Genomic DNA, 25,569 nt, shown 5'->3' on the forward strand with positions numbered 1-25,569 from the left:
TGTTATCATTCTGTGACTGTTAAAACTGATTGACTGACTCATTCTTTCTGAGATCCTTCAGCTACTTGGAAGCCAGAAAGCTGTCTTAACATCAAAGGGGGACTTCATTCTAAAGTTAACATGGTACAGTTTGGTAAAAGTTAAACCCAGACAAAGATGTTTATTTTGCTGAAAAATGACCCCATATCTGTGTTTTATCATCATTTGCCTTACAAGTGAAGTAAGCAAGGGACTATGGCAAGATAAGCCTGAATCTATCACTATTACTAGGAAAATAAGTCAGAGTGCAAGCCCTAGTCACACCATGAATAGCATGATCATCATATTAAAAAAAATATCGTGTTGTACTATTTGGAATACTTGTACATTTCAATACATTGCTTCTTATATTTCTTCTCCTAGGAGAAGGCTTAATTATTTGCATTGATTATAATTCATTATCAAATTTGCTTACATAAGGATTTCATAAGAGTCTTAGGATCCTAGGAATTAGAGCTCTTATAAATCAGATGGTCCATGGCACTCATTATACAGGTGGGAAAGTTGAGGCCTTAGGCTGTTAAAGGACTTACCCAGTGGTGCACAGCTAATTATTGGCAGAGCAAGACTTGTAACGAAGTCTCCTGACTGCCAGTCTAATACTCTTTCCACATCCTGTTGTCTCTTCTATTTCGCAAAATCATCATGTTTAAAATACTGTTGTCATCTTCCAACCAAAAGTGCCAAATAATTCTCAAAAGTTCACTTTTTCTTTTCTTAGTTCTCTATGTCTTATTATTATATAAATAATTATTGATAACAGTGCTAATTTCCTTCACCACAATTCTGTGAATCAGGCACCTCATATAATAAATGAGAAAACAGGCTCAGACAGCTGACATTATTTGCCTAGGATCCAACAGCTAGTATAAGTGATCTGAACTTGGTAAATATTAGCTTATGAACCTCCATTTCTGAATACAAAATTTCCGTGGCATCAGGGCACATTTACCATTAAGGAGACATCTCGTCTACAGACAAATTTTAGGATGTTGGCAGGGAAATTTGCTGCACATATTGTTGTTGGCACTTCCATTATAAATGTTAACTGAGATCTCAGAAACATGTGCCTTTGCTGGCCACAAATGATTCACTCATTGCTTTGCCTGACCTTGTAGCAGTTGTGTGTGGGAAGCCACTGGGCTCACATTGTAATCCTGCCCCCAACTTTCCTAGAATAGGCTTCCTGGCATTCTTTTTCCTTCACCAGAGTATGTCTGGAGGCCTCTCCTGGAGACTGTCGGAAATCACACTGGCATGGTACTGCTGAAGAAACCCCTTAAACCAGTCCTAATATCCATTTTATTGTATTAAGGGGCTTTGTGACATCCTTCATATCTACTTCAGCTTGGTTTTAAGGGGAAGAATAGGCTACAACCCAATGATTTTCTTACTTTTTGGAGTTATGCCTCTCATATAGCGGAGAGGACACTGATTTGGAAATTCTATGACCTTGGGCTAGTCACCTTCATTTCTTAGGGCACATCTATACAATGGGAAGAGAAATGTTGGCCTAGATAATCTTTATATTCCCTTTTCTCTCTTAATATATGAACCTATTATTCAATCCAACTACAGCTCTTTCCTGCTCCATACTATTTATCACTTCATTATGATTTATTAAAATAGGATTTCAAAATTTCATATCCCTTCAGATGAGCTGGCTCCCTGCATATATTACAAAACTGCTTTTGGAAAGTTGTGGTCTGATCTTTTAAAAGTAAGCCTGGCACTAGGTACAAAGCACCCAAAATTTCTTTTTTTTGCAAGAACTTCCAGCTAAAAGAGGAGCCAGAATAAATTTAGTAATGTATAAAATGTGCTTATCTTTCCCACTCTCACTATGAGATTTTTTCATCACTTCAATCAGTTTGATCTATAAGTCAATGTTGTCAAATAATAGAATGGAATGCCTTCCATTTATATGATGCCTTTATTTTTTCCTTTGTTATCTTCACAGATTGGGTTTATTATAAAGGATGTTTGTATGGTTGTAAAATATCAGAGGCTATATAAATGTTAGCTATTATTATTTTTCTTTGAGAAAACTTTTTTTGTAGTCATGCAATCTAAAATTTATGGAAAGAACAAGCACAATTTTTTAAAAAAATATTTGCAACAACCATATAAGGTCAGGAAGGCAGATGTTATCCCCACTTTGGGCAGATGAGAAACTGGAGATATGAAGAGTTTAGTATAGTATGTATGTGCAAACTATTATTATTATTAAGTTCCGGAAATAAAATTAGGAACAAATACTGGAACTAGAAACTAGCCCTAAATTCCACTCCAGACCTCTAGCATTAGATAGATAGATAGATAGATAGATAGATAGATAGATAGATAGATAGATAGACAGACAGACAGACAGACAGACAGACAGACAGACAGACAGATAGATAGATAGATAGATAGATAGACAGATAGACAGACAGACAGATAGATAGATAGGATGGCTAGATAGACATATATACATACACAGTATATGTATACATATCCCTATTTCAAGATTAAGCTAAAAGAGTCAATGAGAAGAGAAAGGTTCTGTTTGATATGATAAAATACTTAATACTTTCTTATCTATGTTCATTTTGTACTGTATTTCCTCAGGAGAATGTAAGCTTTTTGAAAGGACTACTCTGTTTTTGTCTTTGTATTTCTTTCACCTTGCATTTGTTGAACTGAATTGAATATAAAAACATATGTGGAAATTCATGGGAAGAGGTGTTTATGTCAGTTCATTGTAGACCAATGACTCCAGCTGATGGAATATTACAAATGAGTAACATTTTTTGTGATCATCGCTTTAATTAACCAAACAACTTGCAGAAATTTCAAAGACTTTTTCATTGATTGGAGATCAGTTTGCATAAAATAACTGAGTATCAACCTGAAAATGTCTTATGCAACATGGTTTTATGATTTCTTTTAAGTAAATCATCAGAATGTTGATAGAAATAACAAAAATATTTGGCTGTGTGACATCACCACAAATTCTAATGTGAAGTTTGAGCACTTATACAATGGGTTAGGAGCTTATAATATCTATCTCATTATAAACCTTTTAAAATGTTTGTAAGAAATGAAAGCACATCTGTTCTTGTAACATCAGTATCTTTTTTTTTGTCATGTCAGGCCTACTCCCTCAATTACCTGGAGAAAAGAAGATGGAGAGCTGCCCATCAACCGGACGTTTTACAAAAACTTTAAGAAAACTCTGAATATCATTCATGTTTCAGAGGCAGACTCAGGAAAATACAAATGTACAGCAAGAAATTCATTAGGTTTCGTTGAGCATACCATTTCAGTCACAGTCAAAGGTATGCTAATGTTTAAAATATGTTCATCTTAGATTGGAGGTACAATAAATTAAATATCAACTTTGAGGCAACAAGTGGATTTGTTCAGTTTTGTCATATACAATGTGTCCAAGAAGTCTTACTGAATTTTAAGTTTTGCTAACGGTAGTAAAGTTTTAAAATGGCACTAAGACTTTTTGGCACATCCAGTATATTACTTAGAAGTGCTCATTGACAGTAGAGCTTAAATCAAAATAATAAAAAGCTACTTCAGTTTTAAAAGGAACTAAAGATCAAAATTAATTCTTTCTTAATCCTTTATATACCTCTTGTTTGTCTTATGGCATATGATAAATCAGTTCTGCTTTTGATTCTTAATTACTATTAATTTAATGAAGGAAATGCTATTGAGAACAAAAAATTATTAGAATTACTCTGTAGATATCCTTTCAAAACATCACACTATTAATCTGAAGTAGGGTGCAAATATTGATTAGCTCACCTTCTTAAAAATGCAAGACTTATCAAACACATTTTTCTTAGAATATATGTCAATATTTCAGTTGTTTCAAAAATATGGGCATTCCCGCTATCCATGCATGCTGCAAACAGGCTCCACCTTGGCAGATAGTTTCATGAGTTATTGTGACCAAAAATATTTAGTTAATCACTTGGTGATCAATATTATACTGATAAGCCTCTCCATAATTCCTTGGCTCATTCTTGAATGAAAGACCAGAACTACAGACCCTTATGGGACCCATACTCAAATCATTTCTTTTGTGGTAGAACCTTTCAGAGGTTGTATCCAACCAACAAGACTTTGCAAGATCCAAAGTCACCTCCATGGTACACTGAAGCCTCTAAGTAGAGTTTTAGTGGAAAGTTTTCAGTATGCACATGCAGAATATTAATTTTGAGATAAAGAGTTAAATCATTTTCTCACCACCATATTGTAATGCTTGTTTGATTCAGATCTTTATTTTTGTCCTTAATAAAGCGGCTCCATACTGGATCACAGCGCCTAGAAACCTTGTGCTGTCCCCTGGGGAAGATGGGACTTTGATCTGCCGAGCTAATGGAAATCCCAAACCCAGCATTAGCTGGTTAACAAATGGTGTTCCAATAGAAAGTAAGTTCTGTTAGTTGGCTTTGTTTATGTTTTATATTTGACTACAGAAATACCCTAAAACTAATAAGACATAGTTAGATACTCAGGCAGGACACAGAATTTAATAGAATAAAAAATTCTCCAATATGAACTTTGTTTCTTTTTAATAATATTTTATTTGTAAATGGTTATATGTAAAATACATAATAATAAAGTATTTATTTTATTTTTTCTCAATTGCATGTAAAAACAATTTTTAACATTTGTTTTTTAAAATTTTGAATTCCAAATTCTTTCCCTCTTTCCTTCCTCTTCTCCCTTCCCCAAGACAGTAAGCAATTTGATATAGGTTGTCCATGTACAATCATAGTATGATTTGTCAAATACTCCAGGCATACATATAATATAGAGTAGATACTATAGATATATGTATTTGGGGAAGGGTTGTTCTTTCATGTGTTTAAATCACTCGGAAATGTCAACTTTAATTTCCAAGTGTTCCTTTGTTTGCAGAAGGTCTTATGTGTTTGTTTGAAGATTCATAGACTGCCTTAGAATATTAGAATATTAGGAATTAAGCTACTCTACAACCTTACAAGCACAAAAGAGGGTTGGTACAATGAGCAGCAGTGGACCCAGTAGAGCTGTGGTTTGGGGATTAGCTATCCAGGCATTTATATATATTCCCTTTTCTTTATTGAGCATTCTGAGTGGTCATTTCTTTTTGTTTTCACCTTTATTTCATCCCTCGTCTCCAGTAGATTCATTCCCAACATGAATTCACTTAAAAAAATACTGCTGTATAGTATCACTGAAAGAGCATTAAATTTGAATTAAAAAAAACAGATCAAATCTCAGCCCTACAACTTGTTATCTGTGAGCCATCAAGCAAGTTACTTAGCCTACCAGCCTCTGTTTCCTCATCTATAAAAGAAGGTTGGATTAGGTGACCTCCAAGGGTCCTACTACATGTAAACCCATGATCCCACAGTGTGATCTGATGATTGTTAAGTTAATAAGGCATTCTCCCTACTCCTTTAATACTATCTCTTCCTATGTCCTCTGTGACCATGCTCCATCAGTCATTTCATTACTCACATGGATCTTCAGTCTCTTTCTCTATCCTGGCTTCTACCTTTCCAGTCTTCTTATACCTTTGTCCCTAACACATACTCTTCAATTCGATACTTTTGATCCTGGCCTCCTTGCTCTTCCACAAACAAAATGCTCCCCTCATTTGGTTTTTGGGCATTCTCAAGGGCTGTCCTCATGCTTGGAATGCTCTCCCTCCTCCACTCTGACCACTGACTTTCTGGTTCCTTTAAGTCCCAGTTAAAATCCCATCTTCTACAGGAAGCCTTTCCCAACTCTTCTCAATTCCAGAGACTTCCCTCTGTTTATTATTTCCTATTTATCCTGCATAGAGGTTGCTTTGTATATATTTATAAGCTGTGTCTCCCCCCCACTCCTCCCCATCAGAGAAAGCTCAATGAAAACAGGGACTGTCTTTTCCCTTTTTTTGTATCCCCAATGCTTGGCACATAGTAGGTGCCAAATCAATGTTTATTGAATTGACTTCTCACCAAGCTGTAAACATCTTCAGGTTTTTCCTAGGACAAGGTTAAGAATATGGAAAGAGGTGGGAATAGGGAATATATGTGTGTGTGTGTGTGTGTGTGTGTGTGTGTGTGTGAGATTTTATTCATATAAGGAACTCCATGATGAGAAAACTTTACTCTGCTGATGCAAGTCGGCACCTTCTCTGAAATTTATAGCGTTGGTTGCCTAGCAGACTGAGAAGTTAAGGGACTTGCCTAGGGTCACAAAGGCTGTATGTATTAGAAAAGGAAATTGAACCCAAGTCTTCCTGACTCTAAGACCAGCTCTTTACCCGTTATGCCACAGTATCTTTCTCTCTACCCTTAAAAATTTCTTTAAACCTTCCTTTAACCTTCCTATTTCAAGTTATCTTTTTTCTATCCTGTTCCTTACTAAACATCTAAAAGGAATGTGCTAATTTAATTCTGCTAATTGTTTCTACTACACTGAGAGTGTTTCATCACCCTCAGTCCCCTGAAATTTGGCTCTTATCCCTTCTTCTTCTGCACTAAAACTGCTCCTTCCAAAGTCACCAACAACTGAGAAATTGCCAAATCTAATTATCTTTTCTCAGCCCTCAACCTTTCTGAAGCGTTTGGCACTGTTGACCTCCTGTCTTTCACCTTGGTTTCCATGACACTTTCATTTACTGGCTATCCTCTTCTCTGTTGATCATGTCATCTCAGTGTTGCTGACTAATTCATCTTTGTCCTCCAGCTGCCAAAGTGTGATGCCTCTACTCTATTATTGGTCTTCCCTTCTCTCCCTACATTATGGAAATCACAATCATGTGCATGACTTCAATTATTTTCTCTATGCACATGACTTCCAAATCAATATCTCTAGCTCTGACCTTTTCCATGATCTCCAGGTCCACATTTATATCTCTCTATAAAACATCTCCACCTAGATGCTTAGAACGTTCTAAACACACACCTCTAATAAACTTATTCAAGATGCAAAATCTAGCACTGTTACAGTTTTAGAAGAAAAAAAAATATTAGTCCAGAGAACCTTTCAAAAGTTCTGTCAGTAAGCCATTCCAGCTTGATTGGACTGCCTAGAGCTGGGGTGGGGAACCTACAGCCTTGAGGCCACACGTGGCCTTCTAGGTCCTCAAGTGTAGCCCTTTGACTTGAGTCCAAACTCCACAGAGCAAATCCTTTTATTAAGGGGAGTTTAGATTCAGTCAAAGGGACATACATGAGGACCTAGAGGGCCACATGAGGTTTCAAGGCTACAGATTCCCCACCCCTGGCCTAGAGTTTGGTTTCCAATGCCATAATCTTTAAGACATCTAACATTACTTTCATGCCATGCCCAGAGAGTGGAGGAAATAAGTAGCTAGACATGTAAATATTTTGTACTAATTATTTATAACCCATCCAAATTGGTGGGGGATGAGGTTCTTTAGAAAATACCCCTTTGGTGTTTTAAATGGTTCTTTAAAAATAATAAATTTAATTTATTTAAAGATTCATCTTCAAAGTAATCATACGGTTTGGATATCTGCTTCTGAAAGCTAAATAACTGAAAGATGGTAGGAGCAAATCATTAGCTTAGAATATATAGGGAAGCTTAGAAAGGAAAGGAGTACCAAGGTCTGGACTTGGTATAGATAATTTTCTATTGTAGGTCCAGTTCTGTCACCTAATAATCACATGAGCTTGACCAAGACAGTTTCTCTGGGCCTCAATTTCCTACTCTGAAGGAAATAGCAATAACATCTAGCTGCCCCCTATATATTCTATATCTGGAAGGACTCTCAGTTTCAAGGAACCAGAGAATTGAATTTAAATGCTATCAATAGCAATCTTTATTGGGAAATGAAATATGAAAATGGAATGGAGAAGTGCATTCCATTGTTGTCCATCAGGAAGATGTCCTCACCCTTGAGGTACTTTGAAATAAGGTGAGAACTGTGAGTAAAACAGAAAAGTCAGGGAGCCTAAATGGAATCTTTATTGGTTAGTCTACAGTTTGACTCTAGACGGCTACATTGTGTAATGAAATGTAGCCCTGGAACATGGACCAGAACTGTTTTCCCTTGCAGCTACTCAGGAGTTCTGCACAGATTTCCCTGAACATTTTAAAAGGGCATAGTTGAATTAACATCAGCAAAAAGTTACTGACTCCAAGAAGCCTTTCATCTAGCCTATCAGAAGGAAAAGTGTTTGAACCACAGCATTCTTAAGAGATAAATCATCTGCCTAGATATCTCAAAGATACCCTCAAATAATGAAATTCTAAATATAGGGTACTTCAGAGGCAGAAGGCAAAAATCAAAGAATGAAAGGGATCTTTCCTTTTGATTTAATATTCCATGCCTTCTCTAAGGTGATAACAAAAAATGTCTATTCCATATAAGCACTTTTCATCTATAGTGTGATGCCATTTAGAAAAAATATATTAAAGGATGGTTCGTGAAATGTAATGACATTATAAGGCATCTGAGAATGACTTTTCCCCTACCCCCTTTCTTCCTCTTCTAGAAATCCCATATAAGCAATTCAGGTAGGATCTGCTAACTTCTGAAACTAGTCTCTGCCCCCAGGATAATTCCAAATAGATATTTGCTAAAACTTGGACTCAATGGGCAGGTGAAAGGAGTGGGGAGGGTTAGACTGAGGCTAAAGTAACTCAATGGTAACTACCCCAGGGGACAAGCAGTCCTTCATTATTTTTTGTCAAAGCTTAAATAACCTCTATAGAGACTATCCTTTTATAGCCTATCCATTAATGAAGTGAAAAAATACAGTCCATCACCCAGATGTCTGGTATAAATAATAACAGGAAGGAAGAGGAGGAGGGCCAAGTAACATTTCCATAGTACTTTAAAGGTTAGAAAGCACTTCACTTTATACTTTTTTAGTGAGATAATCCTTCTACCAAATGTCTTGGTGGTCAGAATCATCAGATGATTGTCTGAGTCAGGAGACCTCAGTGTAAAATCTGGGCCTGCTATAATTTAGCTGTATGAACCTAGTAAAGTCACTTAGACTTTTTCTTTTCGCCTCAGATTCCTCATCTACAAAATTGTGATGATAATAATAATGATACTTGGCCTGCCTTCTTCCTTAGACTGTGAGGAAAAAGTGGGAAAGGGAAAAGGCTCTGGAAGTGTTTTAATGTCCTATAAATATAAAATGTCATTATTACTTAGTGCGGTAAGTAGAGACCTGGCCTAGAAGCCGGGAAGACCTGGTTTGAAGTCCTGGGTTCAACTCTTGCCTCTGACGCATATGGGAACCTGGGAACCTGGACAAGTCATTGAACCTCTAGTGCTCTAGGCAGCTCTCTAAGTTGAAGAAAAGGTGCTCACTTGCACTGACAGGGGGCATTTTCTCATAGGAGAGTTCCCTATATCAACGAAATCATAGGCCAGTCCCTATCCCAAACTTTTTTTTCCTGTAAAGTCTTCATTTTTATGCGCTGTGAAGAGTTGGTTTTCTGGCATTCCAAAGGAAATAAATTTCACAATTAGTAAAATATGCTTGTCTGAATCAATGAAATAATATGAAGATTATAAATGCTTTCCCAGAAGGAAATCCTGGAAGTGAATAAATGTCACAGACATACTAAAATCCTATATTTCAAATGTTTCCAACTCATATTTCTGGGTACAGGAATCAATAATTAATAAGAATAAGTTTTAGTATTTAGAAATCCTAATGTGATTTCAGACTTTCTTTACTTTTACTAGTGGCTTGTGCTCCTTGCCCTCGCCCATGGGGAATAGTAGGTTCTCTAAAGTCAGGATCACACATTGTAATAATTGCTATTGGATATTCACAAAGAATGCCCCATTTTTTCACCCTTTAAAACCTTATTCCCTTCATATTTCATGGAATGTATAAAAACACAACCAATTTCCTTAGCTTTCTAATTCTTTATCCTATTATACCCTTTGACTATTAAGGTGTTAACTAGGTAGATCTGACGTGGCAAATAAGTTAAACAACTGCATTTAAGTACTTTATGGAATGTTATGAATTTGTCAGAATGATTCTGAAGGAATTTTAAATGATAGTTTTTTTTTAAGAAAGCATGGAAATTGTTACCTATATACAAAACCAAGAGAAAAGTGTTATAGTTCTTTTGGCAATTATCATTTGTCTGTGTGATATGACAACATCTGAAAGACAGCTTTTAAGATGATTATTTAAGCAAATGCCATAACCTTGGGTAAAAGAATGAAACTAGTAGTATATTTAAAATTTTATTTTAGCTACTTAATTTTGGGGCTATAGAAATTTCCTTTAATCACATTCCATTCTGAGGATAATTCCTCAAAAGCCATTTGCTTTTGAAACTTTAGGTTCTTTGAAATATTTGTTCATGGTGTCCATAATATATATATATATATATGTATGTGTATACATGTATGTTAGTTTCTTATTGCCTAGTTTTAAAATTTTAACAACTGATGATCAAATTGAAGTTTTGATGATTTTGAGGGAAACATTAAAAGCATATGTGAAATTAATTTTCTTCCTCTGTAACTTCTAATTCATCATCCTTTTCATCATCACCTTGTTGATGGTTTTCTTATCCAGTTTGTGGGAATCTGTCTTGTTCCAGTTACACACTTGGCAAATATAGATCTCTGAAGAGGGGATTTGGAGTTTGCTCGAACATTATCTAAACATGTTAAATAGTCAAGTGGTAAAGAGAGTTCTGAAAAATCTATCTTCTTCATCAATCTTCTATATATTTTGGTAGGCAGCAGGGTAGCCTTATAAAGTTTTGCCATGGAATAGCATTTCAAGTGTTATAAATTCTGAAAATATATTCTTTATGCCCCTTATTTTTTTGCTTTTCAAAATTGTCAATTGTTTCCTCCAGATGCCAGATTGTTCTGGTAACATCCATTGCAACTCTGTGTAATTCAGTTTATACCTGTGATATAAACGTGCCAATCTGATGGATTCCCCTGATATGTCCTTTCTAATTGAGTTAACTGCTTTAGCTTCTCAATTCTTTGCTGTTAGAGTTGCTTTGAGATCCTGCTGTTCTATTTTCACAATAGTTCCTTAAGTTTTCAAAGGTTCAACTACTTTGGCTTCAAGTCTTTCATCCTCCATTTGCCTGTCATCCTGAAGTTTGACAGACTCATCAGCAAAGTTCTTGAGGCTGTGCTTCAGGGTGGGCATCTCAGTATGTGTGTGTGTGTGTGTGTGTGTGTGTGTGTGTGTGTGTGTGTGTGTGTGTGTGTTTGTCCTTTGTTGCCGAAGAAGACCATGCCATCAGAGAAATGATGACATGACTTGCACTTGACTTTGTTTTGAGTGAGGGAGGGCTGTGCAGGTCACCAGCCTCACTTCTCCTCCAGAGCCATCTGAATCCAGTGACCAGATATTCATCAGGATGACTGGAGATGACCCAGGATGAGGCAATTGGGGTTAAGTGACTTGCCCAAGATCACACGGCTACTGAGTGTCAAGTGTCTGAGGTGAGATTTGAACTCAGGTGCTCCTGACTCCTGCACTGGTGCTCTATCTACTGCACCACCTAGCTGCCCCAAGGGCATCTCAGTGGTGGCCTAGGCATTGATTGTTCACCAAATTGGCTTTGTCTCACAGCCAGGCCATTTTTCACACATATGCTATGAAGATCTGACTCAGCTCCCTGAAGTGCTTCTCCACATAGGAGATGGCATCCTGCAGCTATCTGGCCTGAATGTCCCTGGAGAGGGCAACAACACATGGGTACATGGACGTGTGTGTGCACACACATGCACGCACGCACGCACACACACAAAGCCTCTTTGGTGCCCCTCATTCCCTCGCCCACTCCCCCCAAAAAAGGTGACTTTCCTTTCCTTGTCTGCTGGAGACTGCCCTTAGGTCTCAGGTTCCCCTACCCCCCACTACAGGGTCTGGCCAAATCCGCCAACTAGAACCTGGCTGGCCCAGGGTCTCCAAGGGGACTTTCAGGGACCTTTTCCTAGAAAGGGAGGGAGGAAGAAAAGAAGGAAGAGAAAAGGAAGGAAAGAAGGGAAGTAAGGAAGGAGAGAGAGAGAAGCAGAGGGAAGGAGAAGGAGGGATCCACTGAGCCTCCTCTCCCTGACCTTTCCCCCCAGCCCTTCCCTGGATAATGGAGGGTCTCCCTCAGGTCCCAGAGGGATGGTTACTGGCTTCCAGACTCTACCTCAGCATGTCTCCTTGCCAGCATTCAGGGACCCTGGGATGGAGCCTGAAATGGGCCCTGTGGTGGAACTGCCTCAGCATGCTCCAGGACAGGAGCCTGTGTGCCTGCCCCGAACCCAGACTTTTGAAAAATACCATCATTGTGATGTTGGACAAAGTTTAGCCATCAATGTAAAGTAGTCAAGCTATAGGGACAGAGAGAGGGAAAAGGTGTTTCATGAAGGTTTGTTGATTTTACACTAAAAAAGCGAAGGACTTCTCTAATCATCATACTTCAGTGATTTGATCCTGTTCCAAAGATCCAGGGTCTTTGACTCTGGTCCTCTGAAGCGCATATGGTGACTTTATTGTTGTTTTGCATTTTTATTTGAATTAAACGCAGTTCACTTGGATCACCAGACTCTCCCTTTGGGACACATGATTTGGGTTGCTGGCAGGATCTGTACAACACAGAAGCCTGCAGGTAGTTACTTAATAAGGCCATGCATTTTCACTGATGTAGCACAGTAAGTGGATTTCCCACCTTGGACAGCTTCCAAGTGGACCTCCTTATACCACTGTGACTGTTAGTATTTTCTTGGATTTAGTGGAAATGAAGCTTATGTCCCCACGGAGAGATCAGCTTGTTCACTGCTTTTTTGGAAAATATTTATTTTTTCTGGGAAATGTCTTGCCAAATCCAAATATCCTGAGACCATTTGATTAAGATGATATAGGGAATTTTCAGCAGGATGGCTTTGAACTGACAAGGAGTTCAGACATTCCAATAAACTGATTAGGAAAGGGGCTACATAAAACCTTTTAAAAATGTTTTCTGTCTGAATTGGAGATTTTAAAATGCAGGAACAGTCTCCTAGTTTTAGTGACTATCTATCACTTGACCTTCCTTTCTCACTTTGCTGGGGAGTTTGGCCTTGAGCAGCTCCCCAAAGTACTTTTCTCCCTCAACATGTGCCACCAAACAACGTAATTCAGATCCAGAGTTTCTCTTTGGCTTAAGGGATGGAGTCCAGCTCTTGAAAACTCCTATTGCACTACTATAAATCACTCTGTACTCTTGAGACACAAGACTCAAACACTGAAGGAACTAAGACAGCTAGTATGTGCCAGCAAACTTTGGGAGATTCGATTCAACAAGCAATGCTTCAGTGTTGGCTATATAAAGTGCATGGGCAATTAGCATAGTAGATAGAGTGCTAGACCTGGAGTCAGGAAGACATCTTTCTGAGTTCAAATCTGGCCTCAGGTTGCACTCACTAGCTATGTGCCTCTGGGCAAGTTACTTCACCCTTCACCCTTCACCCTTCACCTAAAGTTCCTCATCTGTAAAATGAGCAAAGGAGGATATGACAAACCACTCCAGTATCTTTGCCAAGAAAATCCCAAATGGGATCACTAAGAGTAGTTCGAGACTGAAAAAAAATATAAAATGCACATTACACTAAGCCCTGGGGAAAAAAGATAACAAAAAAAAGATTATATAATCCCTGCCAAGGAGCTTACAGTTTAAGAGGAGTAAAGGGTACATGACATAGACACAAGTATGGATGATCCTACAGAGAGGCAAGAATGAAAGAGAAAACCCAGACAAAGCACTCTAAGAAAATATATTGTGGGCAAGATCATTTTCTCTTGGAAGATTTATAAACCAGTATAATGTAGTGAAAAGATTACTGAATTTGGAATTGTAAAACCTCCATTCCAGTTCTAACCCTGACCTTTTCCATATCGACAAGTGTGCATAAGTCGTTTCAGCATTCTGTGCCTCCATTTTCTCATATATAAAATGAGAATAATATTTGCACTACTTACCTCATAGAGGTGTTCTGAGGAAAGTACTTTATAAATCCTAAAAAAAGATCATAGAAAAATGAGCCTTACTGTCATGAAAGAGCAGGTGGCACCTGAACTGGGCCTTGGAGGATGATGATTTCAAAAGAAATGAATGAAAGTGTGTGCATTCCATGTATGGAGGAACATACGAGGCAAATGAATCTATGACAAAGTCATGAAATAGCTAATAGTGCAGTTTGACTGGAATGTAAAGTATACGACGGGGATTTAGAGTTAAATTAGGTTAGAAATAGATCCAGATTACTGAGACCTTGGATTGCCAGGTCAAAGAATCTGTTTTTTCATAGGGAGCCACTGAATATTTTTTAGCTGGAGAGTGACATAGTTAGGCAGACCTTTGTAATAGGAAGACTATTTTGGGTGTTTTGTTTATTTTTGGGATGATTCAGTGAGTGGTTAGGCTAGGGACAGGAAGGCTAGTTGGAGAGTCTCTTACAGCTGTCCTCATGAGAGAGATGATGACCTGAACAAAGATGGTCATAGTTGGAAAGGAGAGCAAGAGAGGAAGATGAGACGTGTTATGATGGTAGAATTGTTAGGACTTCTCACCTGACTGGAGTGTTCAGAGTGAAGACAAGGGAAGAGTAAAGGACATCTATGGTTTTAAACATGAATAACAAAAGCAGACCTTATCCTGAATGCCTTTAAATCTAAGATGACTTACTCAGTTAAACATGTCATTATTAAGAATAAATTTTAAAACCCAGTGGTTTCAATGCCTATGTATAAATGCAGAAAATATGATATAAATGAGATGAACTCGATTTCATTACTCAAGCAGGAAAATCTGACTTCATAAATACTACTGAGACTTAGTGGGGAATGGAGCAGGGAAGGGAAAGCTTGCTTACAGTCTCCCTAGCCCTCCTAACTCTACCTTCATCCTTAATGATTGCTGATAGCCTGTAAAGCATCCTCATTTCTCAGGACAGACATCAGCTGTCTTAACTCCCTTGACCTCTGACTCCACCCTGCTACGACTACCCTACACTCACCATTACCCCAAAAATGTTCCACTTTCAAGATCTTGAACCCTGAAATTGCCCTGATTTTAATCTCTTATCTTTTTATTTCTTTCATTAGCACTAATATTGAAAGTATTGAATACTTTGTACCTTTAACCTACTGTTCAAGCCTCCAATTTGGGTTACCCTCACCATTTGCCTTCTCTGCTTCAACTCCTGAGCCACTCAACAAGGGAGAAGAAATCATGTAACCATGCTTAGGTCTCCTCTGCCCTTAATCCCACCCCCTTAACTCTGTCATCCTTCCAAAACTATTCCCTTATATCTCTACACTTTTTCACCACTAAACTCCTAGAAAGAATCATTTATGCTCTCCACCTTTTCTTCTTCATCTCCCATTTGCTCTTCATCTCCTTGCAATCTAGATTCTAACAGTGTCACTCAATTGAAATTGCCCTCAGAGATTGTCGGTATCCTCTTACTTGTTAATATGGTGGCCTTTTCTCAATCTTCACCTTCCTTGATCTTCCTGTAGCATTCATTGCTATGGACCATCCTCCACCTGGTCACTCTCTCCTCTCTTGCCTTCTGGATTCTCTTAGTGTTTTCCAAGAAAATATAAACTCCTTGAGAATAGGAATGTTTTTTCTTCTTCTTTCCTTTGTCTCCCCAGGGTCTCACACAATATCTTGCATGCTTTGAGATCTTAATGAAGGTTTATTAAGCAGAATTGAATTTTGTGACTCTGGCTCTCCTCCTACCTATCTGACTTTACCTCCTCAGTCTCCTTTACTTGTTACTCTACTATCCCAAAATCTGGACATCTTCCAAATCTGTCTTCTTTCTCTCCATTAGTGACTTTCATGATGGTGACCTGTATGGCATCTTAGTCTCTCAGAATGACCTTCCTTAATTCCTTAATTAAAACTTCCTAATTCCCATGACTTCTAGATCCATCTGTTCCCATATGTTTATCACCTTTCTGCAAACAAATTCCATATCTTTAAAACCAGTCCTAGTCTCTTCCCTGAATTCCATTCTCATATCTCTAACTGCCACCTGGACAGTTGTACCACCAACACCTCAAAACTCAACACATCTAAAACTAAATTCAACATCTTCCCCCAAAAACTTTTTATTTTTGCTAACTTTCCTTTTATGTTGGTATTACCACCATACTTCCAAGTAAATAGACCCAAAACCTCATGATCATCTTGAGAATCTTCCCTCTTCCTAGCCTGCTGAGTCCATTTAGTTGCCTCATCTTATTGATTCTTTCTCAATCTGTTTCCTCCAATCACATGATAACCACCCTAAATCAGACCCTCATCACTTCTCACATGACCTATTAGAAAAGCTTTCTAACTGATCTCTCTCATTCCATTATCTTTTTTATCACATCCATCCCTTACACAATTGCCAGAATAATCATTTGAGTGGATAGGTCTAATTACGTGTCACTGATAACCATCAGTAGCTCAAAAGTCTTCCATGGCTCGTTATAGACATGATACATTAAGAGAAGTCAGAAAGATAATAACACATCTCCCCCTGCCCCCATTCAGACAATACCTGAGTTTTGAACATGTTATGTTAGGAAGGAGCAGATTTAAAGGCAAAGGCAGGGGTATGTGAGCATTTATACCCAGATATCAGCTAACACTACAAACCAGGACTTGATTTGTTTATTAATTATGTAGACTTAAGAAAGTGATGGGGAAAAGTAAATATTACAGGTTAAACTTGTCATATGTGTCATGTGCACCTTTTCCCTCCCAGAGAGCTAATTGCTAAACATTTACCAGCACACACTGGATAGAGGTTACCTTAGAGGTCTTCTAATTCATATCTTCATTTTACAGATGAAAAAAACCTGAGGCTCTGTGAGATGAACTTATTTGTCCAAAATCATGCAGGTGCCAGGAACTAAGTGTCACAACTAGAATTCAAATCTGTGTCCTCAGACTCCAAAGTCAACTTCCTTTCTTCTATAAGATATTGTGCCTGTGTGGAATATCGATATTATATAATGTGTTTAAAAAAGTTAATCCAGGATCACAAAGGGCATAGAGAATCTCCCATTTGAGGATTAGTTGGTGGAGCTAGGAATATATAACCTGGATGTTTGGGGAGGGAGGAGTAAATAATGTCTTCAAGAATCTTAAGAGATGTCATATGGAAAGCATAGTCTTCTTTGCCCCAGAAGGGAAAACTATGAACAATGTATTGAAATTGAAACAAGGAAGATTTCTGCCCTATGTGAAAAAAAAATGCATCCTAACAATTGGAGCTAACCAAAAATGGAATGGACTGCCCTGAATGTGGTAAAATTCCTTCTCTAGAGTTCTTCAAGTACAAGCTAGTCAACTACTTACCAGAGAAAAGATTCCTGTTCAGGAATCCATTAGATTAAATAGCTTCTAATATCTCTTGCAATGCTGAGAATCTGTGATTTTCTGAAAGGTAACTCGATACTCTGTTTAATTGGAAAAAGATGTGTGGATCATAGGCTAAGATATACATACAGGACCCTTGAAAATTTTCCTGGGTTTGTATTGATTGCTTACAAAAGATGTGACAAATCTGTTCCTTGGCCAGTTATTGTGCTCTCTCATCTATGCTCATTTCTCTAGGTGATAATACCCATAACTTGTTGAGAAGTCTAGGAATATATTTTATGAGTATGTTTCTCTGTGTGTCTACATCTGTGTGTGTGTGTATGTGTTGTATGTAGTTTCTTTTTAAAAGGATAACTTATGGCTCCAGCCTGATTTAAAACGTTAGGTTCATAAACAGCAGTTGTAAACTAAGGCTTCAAAGTATTCTAAAGCTCATCCATCATCAGGATTTCATTCATATTGTTAAATCAAGTGGAGCATTTCATATGATTTCAGAAATTAGTTATTGATTGGGTGTGTATTGTAGAATAATGCCCTTTTAAAAAACATTTGTATTATCCATCGAACGTTGCCTTACATCAAAGAGACTCAGAAAGGAACTCCTTTAGTAGGGGTTTAAATGGCTTTTGGGTATTGCTAATTTGTATTGAATTTCCAGGGTAACATGGACTAGTCTAAAAAACATTAGAGATTTTTATATTATAAATATGATGACAACCCTTTAGACTTGGTGAAATAAAAACTACCATTTGGTTTATTTTGATTCATGTCACAGCTAAATATAAACCATGTGTTAGAGATAAGAAAATAATAAAGGATTTTAAGTGAAGTAGTAAAACATCTTTTTTTAATCATTGGAGAGCAGCCTTACCAGGGGTGGAACTGAGTCGTTTCACTGTATAATAGTACGAGGCTATTTACAGTGAGAATGGAGGACAAATGAATAATAATAAATTAATAAATAAACTGATTTAAATGCTGAATTAATCTAGTTAATCACTGATACACAAAGATGCTTGTTACTCTTTTTGAAATTCATTTAGGCATCTCTATATTGAGGGGAAATATTTTAAAGACATATATTAAAGACATATTTTAAAAATATTTTAAATTTTTTTTTTGATTTGACCAAAGGTTTGGCACTCAAAAGGATATTCTGTCCAACAGTAATGTAACACCTACTGCCTAAGGGTGACACTGATGTGTTCTCATGTATTATTTAGTCCATTCAGTTACATTCTTTTTTCAATAGGAATAGGAATAGATTTGTCCTCATTCTTTATGACTCAAGGGATTTCACTGAAAATCCAATGTCTTAAAGAGACATTTTATTCCAATCTATTCTTTATTATTCAGAGCTTTTCCTCACCTACCTCTTCCCCTGGTAGAGACTTTCTGAAGTCAGAGAGTACCCTAGGTTTCTCCAAATAGTTTACTGGCTAACTCTGTCTGGCTAAGAGATGTGGGTGGGGAATGGGCTTGATATACATGCATAGGCCAAAACACATAGTTTCCATCTAGCATCTGAGCACAGGACATTATCTTCATTAAGTAACTTTTCATTCTTTTTCCACTCTTCAGGGATTTGAAGGTATCATTCCTCATTTTCTCCTCCCCAAATGTCACTCAGCCATCTCTTCCAGATCTCTCATCCAAATTACTGTTTACAATCGTTATTCAAGAATTCATATTCTCCAGTTAAGCCCCCAACTATGCCTGTGGACCAGATTAGCTTAGATTGTTCCAGCCTTTAGCCAAATTTAACCCTTAACCACGATAACATAATAGAAACTTTAAAGAAAATACAAAAGGATAGGACTTTTGTGAATATAGAAATTTCTAAAGCAGGAAAATATTTCTCATTCCATTGTATTAATTTTTGCTCATAAGAGTATATTCTTATAAAAAGCATGTTTTGACAAGACCTAGAGTAATTCTACATTTGTTGAATTAACTTTTACTTCAATTTATATACCATATTTTCTTGTTATCAATAGAATAGGTTTAGATGACATCAGAGGTTATCCCATCCAACCCCCTCATTTTACAGAGAGAGAAACTAAGATCCATAGGAATGAAATGGCTGGTTCAAAGTTACACAAGTTGTCACTGAGTCAGAGTTAGGACTTGGGTCCTCTGACTCAAAATCTAGCACCCTTTCCACTAAGAAACTATAAGGGGAAAAAAAACAGAGAAGACTGGTGCCTGAGTCATATGATACAGAGGGAATTCTCTGGTGGTACAAAAGAAGCCATTAGGGCTAGAATTAGGGTTTTAACACATCCTTTAGTGTGGCACACCTTCTCTCTAGGGCCAGGAGAGCTTGAAGCTCAATGATGACTCAAGTTCATTGTATTTGAAGCTCAATATTCTGGCGGTGGAGAGGTAGGTGTGGGCAGAACTAGCTGTATGTAAGGAAGAAACAAGTGATTCTGGAAGAACCCTAACTACCCCTTACCTTGTCCTAATGGGAGGTCTTCTAGCACAAAGCATGCTTACACCACCCCACACTGCCCAACCTTTACAAAAAAATAACAGCTACTCCTCACCCCCTGGATTCCACTTCTTGCTTGAAACACTGCTCTTCTGCCCGACTCATCCACTCTCACAGACTCAGAACCCCAAAGAGAGGGACTCGCTGCTGGTGGAGTTACCCAGATGATGGCATCTTCCTGGTAGCTGGAATGTGGACATACTATGAGGTTGGGGCATGTAGCCACAAAATTAGCTCAATGAGGGGAAAAAGCTCAGCAGCTACAGTCACCATCTTCAAACGCTAGAACTGAAAGAGATCTTAGAAGTCACCAAATTCAGCCTGGTCATTTGTAAAATGAGGAAACTAATGCCTATGGCTAGGTAGGAACTAAATTCTGTGTGTTGGTTCCTTTTCAAGAAATCTCCATTTGCCTAAAGCCCACATAGTGTCTTTTAGCTGAACTGTCCTTTTTGAGTGGGTATTACAATATTATTAGTATTCTTCAGGCTGAATCCTAAAAGGACAGACTCTTCTTTATCTACTTAAGACTGAATAAGTATTGAAAATGAATAACCTTCTTAGCCCTGCTGATGGATGATGATTCAATATTATGGAGTAGATTTTTGTTGTTGTTAGAATGGATTATCTCTCTTCCAGCTCTAAAAATAAAAATCAGATTCAGACTCTGAATAAGCTCTTTAATTAAAAACAAACAAAAATCCTTGAATTTTTCATGTGGCCTCATTCCTTCGACACTTACCTAAGCTTTGTGTCTGTATTTTATGCATACTTGGTGCTGTATGTTTCTACTCTCATAAGCTCTTTATTAATTTCTTCAAACAATCAAGCTCAAGAGAAATCTTTATTTTTTTTTTTACACCCAAACAGTGGCTCCTGATGATCCCAGCAGAAAAATAGATGGTGACACCATTCTTTTTTCTGACGTTCAAGAAAGTTCCAGTGCTGTTTATCAATGTAATGCTTCAAATGAATATGGATACTTGCTGGCGAATGCATTTGTGAATGTTTTGGGTAAGGTGTTTCCTCATAGTTCATGAATAGGGGGAATAAACCTTTGTATAGCACCTACTACTGTGTGTCAGGCTTTGTTTATCTCTTTACAAATATTATTTCATTTGAAACAGTCTGAGAGGGAGGTAGTTGCTGTTATCCCCATTTTACAGTTGAAGAAACTGAGGTAGGCAGAAGTTAAGTGACATGCTTAGGGTCAGTTCAATTCAGTAAACATTTATTAAATGCCTACTCTGTGCTAGGCATTGTGCTAAGGCAGAGAAACAATTAACAAAAAGAAAGACCGTCCCTGCCTTCAAAGAGCTTACAATCTTCAAAAGCCGGACAACAGACAAAAGGAGGCAGAAAAGTAAAGGGGGTAGGGTAGGAGCAGCAGTGGGCATCTTGTTCTGTGGAGTTAAAACCAAACAGAGCAACAGATGTCAAGGGGAGTAATCTGAGTCCGGTTTCTGTCCTCTCTAAAGGAAGGCATTGGAAGGAGTTTGTACTCCATCCTTCAATCAGACAGGAGAAGAGGCTGAGGGAGTTTGTGCCAATCTAGGCTTGAGTTAGCAGCATGGTAGTGAATTTAGAAGTGATAAATTTACCATGGGAGGAGCATCTTGTTCCGCAGAGATGAAACCAGGTAGTACAGAAGATCCAAAGCAGAGTATGTGTTTGAGGCAAGGTTTGAAGTCAGCTCTTCCTAATTCAACCCTCTGCATCAGCTACCTACCTGAATAACTATTTAATTCATAATTGTTGTTCTTTCTCTTTCACTCATATCTCTTAGGTCTCATTTTTTAAAAGTAAGAACCAGTTAACTCAGCATTAAAAAAATATTTTTAAAAGTCCTCTTACTAGTTGATTGGTAGGTGGACTCCTTGGTCTCTGGGAAAGAAAAATAATATAAGATTGAGTAGAAATTTTAAAACCCACATTTCAGTACAATGTCTGCCCTTGGGCTTGGCAAATTTTTAAATTATTCCATTCTTCCAGTTGTTCATTCAAAAAATGGGAATCACATCCTTATCCCTTCCTTAATTCATGAGTATATTCAAAAATATATATTCCTTATTTATTGCAAAATGTTTAGATATCAATGGAAGAAATGTGCTTATATAGGCATTTAGTGAGATCTAGATTTCATCTGTTTCTGTAACTGATGTTCCAAAAAAGCAGTTAATTTAATTTTAATTGATATTACCCAAGTTGCATTTTTAAACTTATTTTCTGTAGAAATTGTTTCATACTACTAGATTTTTTTCTTTAACTCTCTGAGGTCATTGTTTCCCTTTTCCAAACAAAAAACAAAAATCAGGAAGTTTTGCCCAAATTTGAGATACTTTAGAATAGGGGTCCTTAACCTGAAGTCCATGAACTGTTTTATTTAAATATAAATTTTGATAATTGAATTTCAATATATTTGATTTCCTTTGTAATTCTATGTACTTTATATATTTAAGAAGGGATCCATTTACTTCATCAGAATCCTCAAAAGGGGACCCTTTAGAAATGCTTTACAAAAAGAGAGTTAAATATTTAACTCAGGAAAGTTAGGTAAGCCACAAAAGTCTTGGTAAAAGTGTTGGAAACCAGCACATTTTTGTCTTCTTAATGTCCTTTGTTCCAATTTTTCAATAAATACAGAATATGTATAGAATTCTTCTCTTTTCCAAGCTAATCTGCCATCCTGTAACAGAGCCAGTACTAAGATGGCAGGATATAACATGAAATGAAAATAAAAACAGATTACTAGAGATGACTACATTTTTGAGTCTTAAATGTGTTTGTTTTTTCCCCTATTTTTAGCTGAACCACCACGGATACTTACTGAAGCTAATTTGCAATATCAGGTCATCACAGACAGGCCTGCTTTGCTAGACTGTGCTTTCTTTGGTTCTCCCATTCCTTCCTTCGAATGGTAAGGAACAGTACCTGTTTTTAAAAAGTTAAGACATTTTCCTTTTTTTAAATTTTTTCCCTCTTTTATTAGTTTTTAATAAAAAAGAATGCTTTATTAGTATACAAACCAATCTTTAACCACAAAGTGAAAAGAATGTAATATATAGAGAGAATGATGGCGGCTTGTAAAAATAGCCATATTAATATGGTAGATATGATTGGGGGTGCAGAGCTTCTCAAAATGTGGTGTTCTCAATCTCTCAAAAGCCTTCATAGATTGTATTGCTTCACCTTTGATATGTTGTCCTGTTATTCAAAAAATCAAGGGAACAAACTAATGCCGAATTTTATTCCAATACTATGTATAGGATAACAAAATGAACCAGCTATGTAATCAAATCAAAAGATAATCAGATGAACAGTTCTCATATTCCACTGGTTTCTTCATGGTGACAACAAAATGAGAGGAAAGCCCACAGCACACTGGGTAGACCCTTTGTGGTAACCTTCTTAGAATACCTGGATAAGTCACACAGGATAGGCAGATAATCCTGAATGGGTTGTGACCTTTTCTCCTGGAAGGAGAAGGGTGAGAGAGAAGTCATCAAATAGAGGCAACTAGATAGCACAGTCAATAGAACACTGGGCCTGAAATCAGGAAGACCTGAATTCAAATTCAGCCTCAGACACTTGCTAGCTGTGTGACCCTGAACAAGTCACTTATAACCTCTGTTTGCCTTAATCCAGTGGACAAGGAAATGACACACCACTCCAGAATCTTTTCCAAGAAAACCCCATGGACAGTATTGACATGCCATGTTCTACAGAGTCACAAAGAGTCAGATATGACCAAACAACTGAACAATAAGGACAGAAATAGACGGCGTCATTTAGAGTTGGAAAAGACTTTGGGAATCCAGCAGAGTCACACTTGCATAGAAGTAGATCCCTGTGGGCTGCACAGTGACTTAGAAAAAACAAAGGTTAATGATATCATTATAGCTAACACTTGCATAGCACTTCCTATGTGCTAAGCACTGTGCTATGTGCTTTACAATTACTATCTCAGTTGATCCTCACCCTGGGAGGTGGGTGCTATTATTATCTCCATTTTACAGATGAGGAAACTGAGGCAGAACAGTGGTTAAGTGACGTCCACAGTCAAACAGCTAGTAATAGTAAAAATAATAGCTAACATTTGTACAGCACTTACAATATACTAAAGGCACATATGTCAGGACTTCTAATAAGGGCTGAGGTCACATTTGAGCTCTTTTGAACTAGTTGCCCATTAACATTGTGCGTATTGAACTGTATTTTTATTCATTTTGTTAAACGTTTCCTGATTATATCTTAATCTTGTTTGGGGTACAAGCTGTAGCTGGCCTTGAGTTTATTTCTTCTGAATTAGATCAACTCCCTCATTTTACACTTGAGAAAATCAAGACCAGAAAGAAAGGTGTCTTGTCCAAAGACAAACAGGTAGTAAGTAGCAAAACTGAGATTCAAACCCAGATCTGCTGATTCCAAATCCGTTGCTGTTTCCATCACACCACACTGCCCCCAGCAGCCTACAAATGGAACAAGCTGCCCTAGGAGACAGGAAGCCCCCATCAGTGATGCTATAAAAGTAATGCAATACATTGAATAGGAAGGTAAACTGGATTAAATTCTAAAATTCTTTTCACCTCTAAGAGTCTGTAGTTGTGATCTTCCATTGTCCCACATGCTTCCTACTCCCTCCCTCCAATGTTTACATTTACAGCCCCATATGTTCATCATCTAGACTGTCACCACCATTTTCCCTTGAAAATTCTGGCCTAACTAAAGGCAGATAGGAAAGTGCAAGCAGTTTTTCCAGAAAGAGAAGGAATGAAATAATTAGATTGGGGGATACAAAGGTCTACCCCATAATAGAAACTGGAAATAGTGGGCTCCCCAATGAGTGATTGTGACACTACTGCCACATTTATAGTCACCTTTTCTAGTTCCTTTTTCAGTTATCTATATGGTCTCTCCAGGCAGCCACACCCCTGGGATCTGAAAGAGTACAACATACTACTTCCTGTCATTGATAATGCCTCACATAAGTTCCCACCCACACCCTCCTATGAATCCTTTTTATCTGCCTTGCAGTTGAAACTTTTTAGTTACCATGTACCTAGCAAGGGAAGTTATGAGTTAAATTAGAGTTCCCATTTTCTTTTAGAAACTGAGGGAAAATGACCCTTCATAAGAACAGTTTTCATTTTGCCAATTTGATAGCCATTTAAAAATTATTGCTAACATGCCTGTGATTATTTCTTAAAATGTATCTAATTGCACACACAGTCAAGTTCTCTAATGTACTCACTTTTTTCCAGGGCTTATTTAATTTTACCTGTGGTATACACAGAATTTTATGCATAAAGAAGCAAGAATGCTCCATAGGCATCATCATCGTGCCCAATTCCATGTTTGACACTTAAATGCAGATAATGTTTGCCTTGACCTTTAAAAATAGAGTTTTACGTGTCTGAGTTTAAATGAATGTTAAATGTTTTCTCTTCATATTTGTTTTGCTACATAGGTTTAAGGGAACGAAAGGAAGTGTTCTCGAGGAGAACACACATGTGTTTCATGACAATGGAACTTTGGAAATTCCTGTGGCCCAGAAGGACAGTGCAGGCACCTACACATGTGTAGTAAGGAACAAATTAGGAATGGCAAAAAATGATGTTCATCTAGAAATCAAAGGTAAACCAGATGTCCTTGGTTTTTAA

The 25,569-nt window shown here is 37.4% G+C and overlaps 1 protein-coding gene and 1 pseudogene across 12 annotated transcripts in view; one reads left to right on the forward strand and one right to left on the reverse strand.

Annotated features, from left to right (window-relative positions):
• NRCAM (neuronal cell adhesion molecule) overlaps positions 1-25,569 on the forward strand; it is a 322,289-nt gene that overhangs the window by 248,567 nt on the left and 48,153 nt on the right. For all 12 annotated transcript variants that reach the window (XM_072653036.1, XM_072653033.1, XM_072653044.1 and 9 more), the window contains 5 exons: positions 3,175-3,359; positions 4,339-4,470; positions 20,780-20,923; positions 22,715-22,826; positions 25,377-25,543. In XM_072653036.1, coding sequence (XP_072509137.1) covers positions 3,175-3,359; positions 4,339-4,470; positions 20,780-20,923; positions 22,715-22,826; positions 25,377-25,543 — 740 coding nt within the window. The remainder of the gene's footprint in view (positions 1-3,174; positions 3,360-4,338; positions 4,471-20,779; positions 20,924-22,714; positions 22,827-25,376; positions 25,544-25,569) is intronic.
• On the reverse strand, positions 10,531-11,762 carry LOC140531043 (CBY1-interacting BAR domain-containing protein 1 pseudogene; annotated as a pseudogene).

This window comes from Notamacropus eugenii, chromosome 3, assembly GCF_028372415.1.
Source record: "Notamacropus eugenii isolate mMacEug1 chromosome 3, mMacEug1.pri_v2, whole genome shotgun sequence".
Lineage (NCBI taxonomy): Eukaryota > Metazoa > Chordata > Mammalia > Diprotodontia > Macropodidae > Notamacropus > Notamacropus eugenii.